General features: G+C 42.0%; 1 protein-coding gene across 2 annotated transcripts in view; it reads right to left on the bottom strand.

The window, feature by feature from the left end:
- The window catches only part of DPYD (dihydropyrimidine dehydrogenase), a 1,460,234-nt gene that overhangs the window by 436,873 nt on the left and 1,005,602 nt on the right, over window positions 1-17,759 (bottom strand). For both annotated transcript variants that reach the window (XM_088479173.1, XM_088479172.1), the window contains exon 15: window positions 13,953-14,021. In XM_088479173.1, the coding sequence (XP_088335299.1) occupies window positions 13,953-14,021 (69 nt within the window). The remainder of the gene's footprint in view (window positions 1-13,952; window positions 14,022-17,759) is intronic.

Genomic DNA, 17,759 nt, shown 5'->3' on the forward strand with positions numbered 1-17,759 from the left:
TAACCATGGTTAACAGAGAAAGAACAATGATTTAAAGCTCCACCATCCTTTTAAAGCTTCCAGTCTGTTGTTCTAACTCAATCAGCGTGACAGAGTGATCTCCAGCCATGTCCTTGTCAACACTATCACATACGTTAAGAGAATCGCTGATATGATGTCTGCTGGTCCTTTTGGGGCAGGGCTGAAATGCAGTGGACATTTTCTTTTTAGGGATTAAGGGCCTGATTCAGACCCGCGAGCGAGTGCTATGCGCTCGCGAGCGGGTCGATGTTAGGCCACTGCGCATGCGCACGCCAGAGCCGGCTCCAACGTGCACATGTGCAAGACCCGGTTAGTGATGGGCGCTCCGTTGCTCCGGGTCTCACACCAAAAGGGGGCGGCTGTCGATTTTGATCGACAGCTCGTACCGTTTTCGAGGCGTGGCTTGGGGGTGGCTTCACAAATGGAGGCATTCCCATACGAACGCCTGCCGTTTGTGGGCGGCCCCACTGATATCACCAGTGATGTCAGTGGGAGAGCTTTTGGCTCTATTAGAGCCAGAAGCTCTCTGGGGCTTGCGGCCACGAGACCCTACCACAAGGGTCTCATCGCAAGCCCGATGGTCACGATGGTCTTGACCATCGCGACCATCATCCTGGCCACTCGCAATAGCTGTGTGTGGTCACCCACAGCTATGTGAGAGGCCAAGAGGCCGCTCCAAAAAAAAACACTCTTTCAGAGTGTCCAGCTCTGAATCAGGGCCTAAGTTCATTGTCATGGCAAAGAGGGACTTTGCAATTAATTGCAATTTATCTGATCACTCTTCATGACATTCTGGAGTATAAGCAAATTGCCATCATAAAAACTGAAGCAGCAGACTTTGTGAAAACCAATACTTGTGTAATTTTCAAAACTTTTGGTCATGGCTGCAGGCTACAGGGTGTTGTTGCAGGTACCTTGCAAGCCAAATGCCGATGCAAAGGGAGGGCACCAGTGCCAACCTGTGGTCCTGCATAATAGTTTTGCAGTGGACCTGCGCACCCGGTATAAATGGTAAGGGCTACTAATTGGTGTGCTGCTGCACTTATGGATGTCTGACTTCATCCGTTGTAGGTATAGAATTAGAGGGTTTAAGTGCTGCACACAACCTATATCTATTTGACAACTGGGAGGGCTAAAGATATAATAAATGTATACGTAGCCAAAAGTACTACCCAACCTTTATGATACTCATACACAATATGTAGATTAATTAGGAAGTGATGCTAGACACAATAAATATAGATATGATGTTTTACTTAAACTCTGAAAATACATGCAATATTGTGCAACAATATATATAAAAATATCAATAGCAACTGTGAAACAGCACAATATGGTAGGTGCACAATCCACCGTGTACCTGACTGTACACCCTGTGGTGGTCTGTGCAGTCCCAATATGAGAGATCACCAGTTGATCATATGATACAGTAGGAATTGAAGGGGTTAATCCCATGTGCCAACCTGATACCTGTAACACACCTCTGAGTATATAAATGTATAAGCGTCTATGGAATATGAGGATGAGAAACAGCGGCGTCCCGCTATTCTCATTGGGAGATACCTCAATAGAGCTTCCAAACGTCCTGTGTGTTGATGGTGTGCGTTGCCCGGGGTGATGCTGTGATGGTGCGGCGGTGGCTGGCTTCGGCTGGCAACGGGGATCACTCTGTGCTGCGGTGCTCTGGACAATGCAAACACGGACACTATCCCTGTTTCCAGAGTTAGGTCCGTGCGCGTGTCTGAGTGTGCCGGCAGGCAGTGGGAGGAGGTGAACAGCGGTCCTAGCTCTGGAGAGCAGGGGGCCGCGGACACTCCTCTCAACAGAGGATACTTACCCGGATGTGCTCTCAGCTCTCTGCCTTGTTGATCTTCCTGTCAGCTGCGTGGGTGCGTTGGCGCGCTTGCTGCGGTCTCCTTTCAGCTGCATTCTCGCGATGAAATATTAAATTTAACAGGTGGATACAGGTCCCAGGGCACTTTCAGTAAATGGATAAGTTCTGGGTGTTCTGTCTCCAACGCGTTTCGACCTAGTTGGTCTTCCTCTGGGAGTATAAGATATCACTAGCATGTCACTGTTGGATCTTGCGGTCCTGCATGGCGGCACCATTCATCCACCCCTAGTTACGGCTCTGGTGCTTTGGTTTCCTTCCACACTCCAAAATACATACTAATACTGTAAGTTAGTTGGCTTCTCAATAAATGAACACTGATGTGTGTGAATCCTTGTGGGGGTGAATATAGATTGTAAACTCAACTGGGGCAGTGACTGATATAAATAGTTACATATTGTATGTAAGGCACTGTGTAATATGTTGGTGTCATTTTTTACTAATCAAGTGCTAATAAATATTATTGGCAGGACCTATCTTGATAGGTGTTAGGGGTATGTGACGGAGTATTACCTGGGCTTGGTTTATTAACCAAGTAGAACAGCAGGATGTGAGACAACACATGAGACATGTCCAGCCAGGACTGGGTTAATGCAGGTGGTGTACATTGGTTGCAGTGCGCATCTTTAATTTTAGAGACACTCAGGTGTACGTCCTATCTGTCTGGAGGATGGAGGAAAAAGAATGCGCAGTAAGGCGCGCATTTGCAAAGGTGCTTTGGGTCGGAGGTCACACATGCGCAGCAGTGCACCTCCGTTACCATGGGGACACTGAACCTGTGAGAAGACGAAGCTGAGTGCACTCCTCAACAAATAACCAAAATATATTAGTAGCATGCATTGCGTCCCCTACAAAGTGAGTATTTGACATTTATTGTCAAGCTGCTAGCCCTTTATTTGTTTATTATTATTATTATTATTATTATTATTATTATAAATAATTTTATTTTGGTGCTAACATATTAAGTACATTTAGAAACAATGGCTCGCATGGTCATTCAATACAGTATGATTTTGCATGAAAGAGAATTACCTATCCTGTGTTGATCACAATTCCCTAGTAACTAATAGGAGTCTTCAAAGAATAACATGTGCAGACAGCTGATACTTCATGCAGAATGCAGGCACGGCCACATAGAGTGAAGATTAGTACCACATGGGGGGAGGATTACCTCACACTGTGCCTTTGTCCTACACATAATGCAAACAGCACAGGAACAAATAACTACATGAAGGTTAGAGACTGAAAAACACTCATCAAAAATAGTGCTGTCAAGGATCTACAGGTTTATCCTCATGTAAATGTGGTTTATTTGCATTTATTGTATACAGTACCAGCAACTCTGCTGTCTGTGTAAAGAGTGAGGAAACATTATGCTTTTATATAATAGATGTACAATGTTTTATAACTTCATGTTGAATTTACTTATTTTACTTATTTTAACTAACATGTGTTATTAACCCTTTAATAAATCAATTATAAATGTAAAACCCTTTTTTACCTATACAAAGAGATATGCTAAATAAAAAGAACTTGTGGCTTGTAGGCACAAATCATGGGCCCGGCTGACTCCATGATCTCATATAGGGGGTGATGTATCAAAGCTTGGAGCATACTTACTGACCTTTTGGCTGTTTCCTCCAGGAGAAGGCAGCCAGGTTGCACTAAGGGGGGCAGGAGTCAGTGGAGGTAGGTGGGGCGGAGCTCAGCAGATGTGGATGGGTCTGGGGGGCGCGATTGCATCATTGTTGTCCTGCCCCTCCCCACTATGCAATGCCAAGATTACCGGCATTGTGGAGTGGGGTTGGACTACGATGACGCGATTCAATGAGAATTGCATCATCAGCCACCTGTGCGTGGCGGGGTGGCCCCAAACCCAGGACATGTGTCCTTCTTTCCATGTCACCGGGAGTGCCACCCTATTTTTGGGAGCCTCCAGGCCATTCGGGGAGGGTAGGCAAGTATGCCTTGGAGAGCAATTAAGTAACAGCCAATTAGCTCCTAACTGCCATTGCTCACACCCAGCCCGTAAAATGACAGTTAGGAGATGATTGGCTGTTACTTTATCTCTCTGTAAAGTTTGATACATATCTCCCATAAAGTTTCTTTAATCTTACTTTTTCCAGTGCAACATCGATTTTGCCAAATCTAGTTCTTGGGAGCACTTCAATTACATGCAACGTGGGAGAGATGTATGTGATGCAATTTTGGTATAGCACGTAAACAATGGCTCCCTACATTGCATATTTTACCTCGCAACCCTATAGAGGTATACATGAAAATGTGCAAAATAGGCTACAGCTGGCAATGTAGCAGTGATACTGGCTGCAGGATGCGGTTCCAGACACCCTGCTAGCCAGCAGCAAGGGCCGTGGGGCAGCGATGGTGCCACCCCCAAGTCCCTCCACCCTGTGCGACAGCACATATTGCACACCACTAGTTATGGCCCTGCATATAAATGAACTGACCCCATTGAATCAATATAATATACCATAATTACAAATCTCGTATAGGCAGTTTCTGTCAAATAAAATATGTTAAATTCATCTGTGCATGCCCATAAAAAACGGCTGCACGCATATACCCTAGTGCAGGGGTCTTCAACCTTGGCCCTCCAGCTGCTGTGGAACTACACATCCCAGCATGCACTGCCATAGTTTTAGCATGCTGTTATATGAAAAAGGTGGCAGTGCATGCTGGGATGTGTACTTCCACAGCAGCTGGAGGGCCAAGGTTGAAGACCCCTGCCCTAGTGTGTATGTGTGTGAGTATGTGGTAGGGAGCATTGTAAGCTCCACTGGGGCAGAGACTGATGTGAATGGCCAAATATTCTCTGTAAAGCTCTGCGGATTATGTGTGTGCTATATAAATAACTGGAAATAAATAAATAAATAAATAAAATATACACCCATGTAGATGTGGTTGGATCTGAAACTCATGTCTGCTTGCACCTGGAGAGGCCGGATGAGGGAGGTGGAACAGGCAGATTAGTTTAGGCCAAGTACAATAAGGGCATGCTTGTGGAATTACAAACAGATGCAGGCCAGCATAGAGATGCATATACGCATTCTAAACCATTTATTTTGGAGTGCTTGAGGATTGGTGCAAAGATTGATGATGATGGCCACCAGCACTAGCTAACCGCTTGTGATTGGCTGAACCAGAATCCACCACTGACGCTAATTGGTGCTTTCCTCATGCATATATTTTATTTTCTAAGTTTAAGCAACATATTTTTAATCCATTTTGCTATTTAACCCTTTTTAAACATGTATTCACTTATAAATTTTATATGTACTTTGTCACAATATTTTATGCATACATACTTGAAAAGTTTATTCTGGTAGAAAGCATTGCCATATACTGTACAAGGTTTACTGTATTCTCAAGAAATTTCTTTATTTCATTTAAATGCCAGAGTATTACATATACCCTTATTACCGTATACTAATCAGTCTCTGATCAATGATTTTTTTTTTTAGACGCTCACAATTTTAAAGTGAATTAAAAAATATTGACATTTTCTAGTCATATTTCAAGTTCAATTTTATTTCTATAACTTCCCCATATATTTTTAGGTAAATAATTTGTGTGTTTAGTTGCATCTTGACTACAGCATCATATTTTAACCTGCACACACCTTTTGCCATAGAACCTTCCCCATCGCATAGAATGCACCCTTAGGGACAAGATGCGCCTCGGAAACCAACACATCCAAAATTTCTATAAGTGTATTTTGCTTATGCAGAAGACACCAGTTTCTGAAAAAATAATTTACTTACATCTTTTTTCCACTTTTTACATTAAATAATATAAAAATACATTATTTATTTTTGTCCATTATACTTTAGTAGTCTTCTTTAATGCTGGTCAAGAGAAGCAAAACAGCCCTGCAGATCATGTTGATAAACTTATTATGCTATAAAAATACTTTTTAAAGTCAGCACTCTTTTATAGACTATTTTTGTAGTAGAAAATACAATAGAATGCCGAAGAGCACTCCCTGGGAATTAAAAAAGAAAATTGGAAAAAATCTATTCAAGGTAATACATTCTCTTTATAATTTGAGTCTACTGTCCCTTTTATAGACACTTAAGAACACAGTACATGATAATAATCTTTAAATATTTCTTAAAAATTAATAATCCATAGTCTTCAATGACCCAATGCTAGATCTGACCTTTACTGACATTAATTTAGTACGTAATGTAGTTTATTATTAATTTACGTTATGTAAGACCAACCCCCTCCACAGTTAATAAAGTACTGACATCATAGTCTGTAATTTATCATGTGTGATTACAAAGAACATATTGCAATTTTCGCGGTCAGAGCACCCTTATGTCTGCACAATACAAACTGAGACAAGTCTAGCAAATGAGGCTCAGACTTAATATATGTAGTCCATTTTGTAAGTGGCCTAAACTACTACTTATGGCCCTTGCTATGCTTTCAACTCTTGACCCCTGCCTAGCATGGCACTTTGCACTGAGAATTATTGTTTAATCAATAATGCACAATTGACCACTTTGGTGCAAGACAGACTCGTTCTAAATTGCCTTGGTGTGCAACAGAGGACTGCCATTAGGGGGAAATTGACACTTTAGATAGATAAAGTATAAACCAATAATATGATATACTGTCACATCAATCTTTTTGTAACCCTTCCTGTGCATTAAATTAAATATTAAAAGAATAAAGCAGATTTTAAACATGACTGTAGTTTTTAACATGCTGTAATACAGTCCATTGAATTGTAAATTTACAGCACCCCCACCCAAGTCCCCTTTTTGCAAATTGGCAGCCATTAAAGATGAAAAGAACACTGAGCATAGCAGCCTTATAAAAAAGGAGAACAGGCAACATAATAAAGCCATTCATCATAGTCTGCCTAAAGTAGCAAAGCTCTTGTCAAGCTTGGATTTTACAAAAGATTTCATGGTCAATTAGGTAAATACAGGTATAAAATGAACCTAGTCCCGAAGATCAGAAAGCCAATTACTGATTATGTTTAATTTCATTCCCCTAAATCCCCAAAGTGTTTTTTTTTCTTTCTTTAGTGGGTTTACAATGTAAAGAGAAAATAGAAAGTAGGCAGTGTGTACGAGTAGTTAGATGCATTAAAACACTTTGTGAAGCAAAACCAATTAGCAATCCATTATACTTAGCTTATGGGATGGTATAAAGAACTGAGTAATTTATACTATTTTTAATGTAGTCTGCGCAGTAAAACTGGACGGGGATTATGATGCAGGTGTACTGATAGGATTTTACTATTTTATATCAATGTGAGTGCTATTTCCATTTATGTGATGATCTTAGTTACATTTCGAGGTAACAGAGTAATAGTTCCAGGTCTCAACATGGATAAGCGTGTTCAATACTAGTTGTTTCTTGTATTATTTAAATAAATAAATAAATAAACAAACCTAATGGATTTTTAAACTAATTTCTGCATTTGTATTACGCACTCTGTAATGTTGGTTCTGCTGCTCTTCCTTTTAAATTGATGAGTGTGAGGTTATGGCATACCTCATACTATTCCATGTTTGAAAACACATTTCTGCCCATGAGCCCTCTATGTTACTAAGGTCATTCACCTTCCTAACCAGAACAACAGAAATCTTGGAGGACAAGAGGAAGATGTCAAAAACATTAAAAAGCATGAAGTTTGATTTTGGTTCTGTATGGTTTATAGTGTGGTGTAGTAGAAAAAAATATCTTCCAATTTACTATACAGTGTATAATATCAGAGATGATTTTGGCTAGTGAAGAAACTACAATTACATCCCCCATGTATCGCCCAAGCCAGGGACGGACTGGGGCATGCTCCCTCAAAAGGTTTGTGGCCTCACCAAAAAGGGGGCATGGTCACACCTCACAAGGGCATGTCACGAGTCACAGGGGCGTGGTCTTGCTGCGCTACCCCTTCTTTCAGTATCCCCTGCCAAGCAGATTCCGGGAGGCGGAGCTGCTCGGCCGGGGTTTGCAGCCAGGCCAGCCCATCTGGCCACAGGCCCTTCTGGCATTTTCCAGATGGGCAGTCCGGCCCTGCCCCAAGTCTACAGTACAAGATGGATTCACAAGTTCAGAGCATTGAATGACTGTGGTCTACAGCACTTGGCCAGAGAGGTGGTGCTATCTTGTCGACAAGGAAAGGCAAAATTTTCTTTATTGACTTCAAATATGCAGATATGTTATATAGCAATTGCGAAAAGATCAACACTGCGAGGGGCATCTGATTAAGAATTTTTCCATAGAACTTCAAATTTTATTTGTATTTGCCCATTGTTTTGTGCACAATCAGACAGAACCAGTACCAGCTATAGGCCAAGAGTTAAGGTGCCCACACACATAGCGACATTTTACATGATCTGGCCGATTTCGACGAATCGTGACGACGAATCAGGTAAAAAAGTTCAAATCGTGAGTTTATACTCACGAGCACGATGCCGATGCACGTCCCCGCTCGTCGTACATCGCATCTTCTGATCTGCCGTGCTGTAGGGCAGATTAGCCAACCATGAACACAATGGGAGCCAATCGTGAGAGTTTTTTCCCTCATGATGAATCGTACGATTCATCACACAATGCGGAATTTGACTGACAGAAGCCTGGACACGTCCCATCGCCATCTTGTGCAGCATCGTGTATGGAGCAAGACAGTCGCACATTGAGGAGCCTGCTCACTGGATTCTTGTTTTGGACAATTTTTGGTGAGTATTGGTACAGTTTAAATACAACCACTCTGACCACCAATATGTGCTCCCCACTGCCCACCAATGTGTGCCCCCAGGTAATAAATGCATGACCCAGCAACCGCCCGCCGTATTGAGGCGGGTGGTGGCTGGGTCATGCATTTAAACTCCCACTGCCCACCAATGTGTGCCCCCAGGTAATATATGCATGACCCAGCCACCGCCCGCCGTATTGAGGCGGGCGGTGGCTGGGTCATGCATTTAAGCTCCCACTGCCCACCAATGTGTGCCCCCATGTAATAAATGCATGACCCAGCCACCGCCCGCCGTATTGAGGCAGGCGGTGGCTGGGTCATGCATTAAGCTCCCCCACTGCCCACCAATGTGTGTAATATAACAAAAAAAATAAAAAATAAGCACATATTTTACAAAATAATCACCATACATTACATTTAAAACCATACATTATTTAAAGCTGGGAGTCTTCTACCTTTCAGTCTCCAGCTGTTGTGGAACTACAGATCCCAGGATGACCTGCCACCCACCTTTGAAACAGTTTTTAGGGCATCCTGGGATCTGTAGTTCTACCACAATGACAGGCCCAAAGGTGGAAAACACATACTGTCAAACAAAGAAAAACATTATATTACCAAGCAATGAACACATGACATTCCTGTAAAAGAAAACACGATTAGAATACCATAACAAACCTTTAAAAATCTGTAAAAAAGAAAATATTAAAACATTAAAAATGTGAACTATAACAACATTACATTTAACAAAACTATATACACAAATATTTAAATGTGCTTTTTTTTATTCATAGATAATGTCCATGGATTCTGAACGTGAATTCATTACAGGATTCATTGAAATCCTGCACTCGAAAGAGTGTCTGTGGAAGATCAGTTCTCGGAAAGTACCACAATAAGTTGCACAAGTTGCACTAGAGGAACTTTTGGTGTATACAAAAAAATACATATCTGATGCAGACCTGAAAACTGTACGGCAAAAGATTCAAAATCTCAGGACAGTGTACATCAAAGAAAAAAAGAAAGTGGATGACTCCAAAAAATCAGGAGTGGGCACAGATGAAATATATAGTCCTGCACTGTGGTACTACCATATGATGTCATTCATCAGTGAACAAGAGCCTCAAAGGGAATCTATCGTCTTGATGGCTGAGCGTGAGCTAGAAGAGGAGGTTGCAGAAGTCTTGGTAAGTAGCGACACATTTTAAACCAAAATCCTTAATGTTTTTGTTGTTAAATCCAAAATGTCCAATTTAGTCAGTAGTTCACAGACAGTTCTCCTGCCATGGTACAGCACCTGGTCCATTGAAATAGGTCATGTACTCCTCCCTCACATCTTTGGCATGTGCGGTGGATGTGGTTGTAGTTGGTGGTGCAGACACAGATGTTAAATGTTCAATGTCCTCCAGGAGTCCTACATCTTCTGGTCTAGCTGGGACTGGTCCTCGTTGAGTAGATTTTCTTTGCAGAAAGTTGTGCAGCACACAGCACGCCATCACGACCCAGTCTATCTTTTGGTGGTGTGGAAAATGCGGAAGCGGTTGCTCATTATTCCAAATGCATTTTTCACAATGCGCCGTGCCCGGGATAGACGGTAGTTGTAGATCCTTTTCTGTCTGGTCAGGCCCCTGTGTGCAAATGGCTTCATCACATGTTCATGTAATGCAAAAGCCTCGTCTGCAGTGAAAACGTAATTTAGGCCGTGCTTTGTCTGGTCCAGTGAAGGCAAGTTGAGGGTTTTGTTGGCGAGTCTCTGGTAGAAAGCCGTCTTTTTGAAGAACCCACCATCCGAAGCACGGCCATTCTTGCCGACATCCACAAACAGAAATTCGTAGTTGGCATTCACCACTGCCATGACAACGATGCTGAAGAATCCTTTGTAGTTGTAGTAATATGATCCGGTGTTGGCAGGTGGGTTGATGCAGATGTGTTTCCCATCGATGGCTCCTCCGCAGTTAGGGAAATTCCAACGTTGTTCAAAATCTTCCGCGATGCTGGTCCACTCCTCCACGGTGTTAGGAAACTGTAAATATAGTAAAAAAGGGGTTAAAACAGGGGTCTTCAAACTTGGCCCTCCAGATGCTGGGGAACTACACATCCCAGCATGCACTGCACATAGTTTTAGCATGCTGTTATATCAAAAAGGTGGCAGTGCATGCTGGGATGTGTAGTTCCACAGCAGCTGGAGGGCCAAGTTTGAAGACCCCTGGGTTAAAACATCACTATAATATTTTTTTTGTATCTTTTTTCCTATATAGACTCCCACCCAACACCCTGATTTATCATCCATACCAGACCTCAGTCTGCTCAGTGGTGACAGTGAGTCATAGAATACCACACAAGTGGAAACTCCACTTCCACCTGGACCCTCATCTTCTCAACAATCCCAAAAAAAGAAAAAAAAACAAGGGAGAAAGGAGAATCTTACTGAACGTGAGGACAATTTTTTCCAAAATGCAGAACGGCTGCTGCAGAAACCCCCAGATGCAATAGATGATTTCACAGCTCATGTGAACAGCACATTGAGAAATATGGATACAGATATCCAAAGAAATTTTCTAAGGTTAACCCACGACCTGTTGAGTCGCTGTATGAGCAAAAATCTCACAAAATTCTACATACATTGCAGATCCAATGCTATTTTCCCCTGCCCCAAATAGGTATGTCCGTCCCCCCCTGCCCAGTTAGATATTACTCCCCCACCAAGCACCCCAAGTACCAGCACGACCTTGTATAATGCTCTGCTGGATGCAGCGGATGAGTCGCCCCAATATACAGAGATGTAAATTTTTTCTTGCTTTTAATGTCACCAAATTTTATGATTTCTAATAGGTGCTTGCTGCATGGGATAGGGTGGTGATGACGCCATTTGGACAAGGTCACTACGCACATGGCACAAGTACACATTGCTGGAAGCCGGTGCCACAATGTATACTTGTGCCATGTGTGTATTGGCCTGTTCAAACTGGTGCCTGACCCACCCTATCACATACAGCCGGCTACCTATTGGGATTCATAAAATTTGGTGATAATGTTCTTTTGTGAACTTGTTACAAAAAAGTATATTGCACACAGTTTAGTGCACACTTTCAGTTGCCTGCAGGTCAGTGCACATTGTACTAAATGAAGGCTATTTTTTGCTTTATGTTGAGCAAAAATGTTAAAAAAAATTTTTTATTTAAACAAGAAACCAATGTGTGGAGTTTTTTTTAACTTACCTTGCAATACTGGTACTGTAACACTTTTACGATGGCTTTGCAGGTCTCCGGAATGATGACGCCCAAGGACTGAGGTGAGATGAGTGTCCCAAACTTCAGGTCTTCAAATGACCTTCCTGTAGCCAGATACCTTAGGGTAGCCACCAGTCTGTCTTCAGCAGGGATTGCCCTCCGCCACCTTGTGTCCTGTCTCTGGATGTGGGGGGTCACCAGATGCAGCAATTCTTAGAAGGTGGCGTGATCCATGCGCAGGTAGTTCCGATAGTCTTCCGGATTGTTCTCCTTGATCTCCATCAGCAGGGACATGTGAGAGCAGGTATCCCTTTGTAGAAGCCACTCCTTGGTCCAGCATGCTCTCGTCCTTCTTCGCTGGGCCCTCTTCCTAATCTCCCAGACCCCAGCTTCAGCGACCAACACTCTATACTGATAGGAACGCATCAGTACAGAATTCAGGAACAGGATAGAATGCAGGTAGGTAGCACACACTTGCAGGTAGAATAAACTTTGTATAAGGCAAGCCAAATACAAAGAGCACAGTAGCAATGTACAGGATTCAGCAGGAATATACATAGCCTCATCTAGTAGCAGAGCAGAATGTACACAGAGTTTAAAGAGTGCCTGCTTTTTATACTCCCTAGATAGCCCCTCCCATTGTTATGGCTATTTAAATTTCCCACCAATAGTCAAGAGCCTGTTTTTTTTTTTTTTTAAACTCACGATTTGTTATGGCCAATCTCACGATGCGTACGATCCGATAGATCGTGAGATCGTAAAACAGATTGGGTGTCTTTTTTCCAAAATCGTGATCACGACGGCAAGGGAGCTCCCGTGAAAGTTCATGAGGAAATTGGCCAAAATATCGTATCGTGAGCACATCGATATGTGTGTGGGCACCTTTAGACAGTGAATGGAACAGCATTTGCCAAATTAGTTTAGGAAGTTACCAGTTTTTTATGTAGCGCTCACATATTCAGCAGCGCTTTACAGAGAATATTTGGCCATTCACATCAGTCCCCGCCCCAGTAGAACTTACAATCTATAACTACATGTACAAACACATACTAGGGCAATTTTTGTCAGGAGTCAATTGACCTACCAGTATATTTTTGGAGTGTGAGAGGAAACTGGAGCACCCGCAGGAAACCCACGCAAACATGGGGAGAATATACAAACCCCACACAGTTATGGCCATTTTAGGACTTGAACTCAAGACCTTAGTGCATTGAAACAGTAATGCTAACCATTACACAATCCATGAAGCCCAATGTATCATGTACATGTGATTTAAATGGAGATTACAATATTCTGACAGTGATGAATTAAGTACAACAAAAAGTCAGTGACCTATAGCAAGAAGCACCTTTAGAGAAAGTCAGTTTTGAAAGTGTAACAATATTTTAATTCTACCATGAAATGGATAAACTCCCTCTCTATGTTATATTCCAAATGCTATAGATGTAAATGACCAAGGACACTGTGTTCACATAGCTATAAGCAATACAGTAACCCATATGTGGCTGATGTCATGGCCCTGTATGAACTTGACCAGCTGACCCTTAATTCACTTTCTATTTGTAGTGGGTGAACACGCCATAGTGCTCTGAAGACATTTGACTGGGCAATAAATAGTGCAGCTTTGGTATTTCTCCTCTCAGAAGAGAGCCATCAGCATCCAAACAGGGCAGTTCAGGTGAGCTTTGCTAAATAAACTATAGATACACAGACTGTTGTGGCCAGTTGGGAACTGGCAAACAACCTTTTATTAGATAGCTAATGGGAAGAGTGAGAATAACTGAGGTCACAGTGAGAGAATTTACCTCATAGTCATGAATGCAAAAAATGTCCGTATTACTGTTCATGTGGGGGTAGGTTTACTATTTTCCTCACATTTTTATTTTTTTTGCTGTTGTTAAATAAAGTGACTTTTATGTTCCCTGCTCTGGTTTTCCTAGAGGACATTTTACTTTTAAAGTTTATATTTGTAACCACTGACCATAAACAGCCTATCTTTCAGAGGTTATTATCACTATAACATATCAAATACAAATAAAAACAGATTGTATACTGTATATGTTATATTCAGAAACATTACCTCAGCCATTTGGGAAAGCTTTGTCCAATCATCCTTATTGTAGCTGCACATAATGCTGGCTATTATGATCTGAAATACAATACGTAATAACACATTACTTACTTTACTAAAGGACATTTACTTGGTTCAGTTACAGAACAATGGTTTTGTACACACTATTAGTTATAACAAGCAAACTTCATTATTATTACTAGTACAGACTAAATGTAACTTTAATTTTCCTTTTTCTTTACAAACACACATAACACTGCATTGTACTACTATAATAAAGGGGTTGGATTACAGGATGCCGGCACTCGGGATCCTGGCGATCAGAATTTTGTTGCTGACATTCTAACCAGGTTACAATGTCGACACCTAAAGGTAAGTACTGATAACCTAAACCCTAAACCTCCCTCCCTTCCCGCACCCTATACCTACCCTTCCCTTAGTGCTTAATGCTAACCCCTTACCCTACCCTAACCCTACTCCTAACCCCAGTACTTACATTCAGTATTCTGGCAGTTGAGATGCCGGCACCGGTATTCTGATAAGTGTCAGGATTCCGTCATCGGCATTCTGACCGCCGGAATCCCAACAGTCGGCATTCTGACCGCATTCCTAATAAAGGGATTGTTGTACTTTTAAATACTAGATTGGATTTTGTTTTGTGCTCTCATTATTACTTGGTGCTTTAGTAACTGTATCACAATGAGCGGTTTACTTTTCATGTTCTTGGATACAACACATACCTGCTTTGTTCCGTATGTTGTATGCATTTGTATCTACTCAGCAAGTGTTACTATTAATGTTATTGTTATTATTATTAGTAGTAGTAGTAGCAGGGTGTTTTAAGAGAGATGGGGGCCCCGTGTGCAGCCTCCGTTTGGGCCCCCTCCTCTCTGTCGGCGGCTAAGTATATGTATGTAATATATATATATATATATATATATATATATACAGAAGAACAAAAAACTGCGGCACTCCCAGCGATGGATGATAAACAAGTAATTTGTATTAGGCCATCAAATGCCGACGTTTCAGGGCATAGCCCTTTTATCAAGGCGGCCCAGATACATACAAGAGACAAGATAATAACAAACACGTTATACAAACATTCTTACCTTAAATAGGTATGGGGGATCCCTGATCTGCAGCAGACCGGGCAGCGCGCCTCCACGCCGAGGACGAAGTCCCGTCCTGATGACGTCACCAAGCCACGACCTGGTTGCCAGGAAACCTGGCAGCGTCTCCCCGGTCTGCTAAACAGACCTAAGCGCTAGGGAAAACACATAAAAGACAGAGCATAAGTTCTGCTGCCCTGAATAGATAAACAGCATAATGTAGACCTGGCTGGCTGGTACCCTGATCACTGTGGAAGTCTATTAACTGTATGAAACCCTAGGTCACAATATTTTAGCAATCAAAAAAACATGCCTGGAACATGTAAACTACACTCAGAATAGTTCCTAGCTGCTATAACTAGCCAAAAGATAGAAAGAAACTACAGCTGGCTTAATCAAACTAGTCACCCAATCGCTATAATGTTAATGTGACTAGTCCTCCCTACTCCTTATATACAAGTCTAAATGTTAAATGGTATTCCAGTTAATCTTTTCGTTCAATCCTCTAGGAGCGATTGTGTCCAATTGATAAATCCATCGAGCCTCCAGGCGTAATAGATTATGTTCCCGATTTCCACCCCTAATGGAGATCGGTTCATGGTCTATGACCATATGTCTTAAAGAGGACGGCAAATGTCCTGCTTCTAAGAAATGTCGGGCTACCGGTTGTCCAGAACTGCCTCTGCTGTCGGCCAATTTGATCGCCGACCTATGTAAAGCCATTCTTTCCCTGATGGTGCGAATGGTTTTGCCGATATAATAATATCCACAGGGACAAATGATAGTATAAATGGCATACGTAGTTAAGCAGTTTAGGACAAAACGTATCTGATATTTTTTGTCCTTATGGGGATGTTTAATGGTATTCCCTGTAATCATTTGCTTGCACGTAGTGCATTGTAGACACTTGTAGCATCCTGGGGGACGTTGTAAAAAAGGAGCTATTGATTTTTCAGCTTTTGTAAATCCCGTAATGTCAGTATGCACTACTATGTTTCTGATGTTACGGCCTCTAGTATAGCAAGCCATAGGTTTTTTATTCCTTAAGCAGGGTAATTCCTTGTCTGTTGCCACTATTGGCCATGATACCCGACAAGCTCGATGGACCGCTGGACTGGATGTTTGAAACCGTTGTTTCCAAGGGATAACTTCCCTATGGGGTTTAGATGTTGAATATAACAATTCTTCCTGTGTGATCTTAAGCACTTCGTTTTTTTGACTTCTGAGCATTGATAAATCATATCCTCGAATTACAAAACTATCGATAGTTTTGTAATTCGAGGATATGATTTATCAATGCTCAGAAGTCAAAAAAATGAAGTGCTTAAGATCACACGGGAAGAATTGTTATATTCAACATCTAAACCCCATAGGGAAGTTATCCCTTGGAAACAACGGTTTCAAACATCCAGTCCAGCGGTCCATCGAGCTTGTCGGGCATCATGGCCAATAGTGGCAACAGACAAGGAATTACCCTGCTTAAGGAATAAAAAACCTATGGCTTGCTATACTAGAGGCCGTAACATCAGAGACATAGTAGTGCATACTGACATTACGGGATTTACAAAAGCTGAAAAATCAATAGCTCCTTTTTTACAACGTCCCCCAGGATGCTACAAGTGTCTACAATGCACTACGTGCAAGCAAATGATTACAGGGAATACCATTAAACATCCCCATAAGGACAAAAAATATCAGATACGTTTTGTCCTAAACTGCTTAACTACGTATGCCATTTATACTATCATTTGTCCCTGTGGATATTATTATATCGGCAAAACCATTCGCACCATCAGGGAAAGAATGGCTTTACATAGGTCGGCGATCAAATTGGCCGACAGCAGAGGCAGTTCTGGACAACCGGTAGCCCGACATTTCTTAGAAGCAGGACATTTGCCGTCCTCTTTAAGACATATGGTCATAGACCATGAACCGATCTCCATTAGGGGTGGAAATCGGGAACATAATCTATTATGCCTGGAGGCTCGATGGATTTATCAATTGGACACAATCGCTCCTAGAGGATTGAACGAAAAGATTAACTGGAATACCATTTAACATTTAGACTTGTATATAAGGAGTAGGGAGGACTAGTCACATTAACATTATAGCGATTGGGTGACTAGTTTGATTAAGCCAGCTGTAGTTTCTTTCTATCTTTTGGCTAGTTATAGCAGCTAGGAACTATTCTGAGTGTAGTTTACATGTTCCAGGCATGTTTTTTTGATTGCTAAAATATTGTGACCTAGGGTTTCATACAGTTAATAGACTTCCACAGTGATCAGGGTACCAGCCAGCCAGGTCTACATTATGCTGTTTATCTATTCAGTGCAGCAGAACTTATGCTCTGTCTTTTATGTGTTTTCCCTAGCGCTTAGGTCTGTTTAGCAGACCGGGGAGACGCTGCCAGGTTTCCTGGCAACCAGGTCGTGGCTTGGTGACGTCATCAGGACGGGACTTCGTCCTCGGCGTGGAGGCGCGCTGCCCGGTCTGCTGCAGATCAGGGATCCCCCATACCTATTTAAGGTAAGAATGTTTGTATAACGTGTTTGTTATTATCTTGTCTCTTGTATGTATCTGGGCCGCCTTGATAAAAGGGCTATGCCCTGAAACGTCGGCATTTGATGGCCTAATACAAATTACTTGTTTATCATCCATCGCTGGGAGTGTCGCAGTTTTTTGTTCTTCTGTGCATGTTTAGTTG

This window comes from Taudactylus pleione, unplaced genomic scaffold (assembly GCF_031769625.1).
Source record: "Taudactylus pleione unplaced genomic scaffold, aTauple2 ptg000228l, whole genome shotgun sequence".
NCBI classification, from domain to species: domain Eukaryota; kingdom Metazoa; phylum Chordata; class Amphibia; order Anura; family Myobatrachidae; genus Taudactylus; species Taudactylus pleione.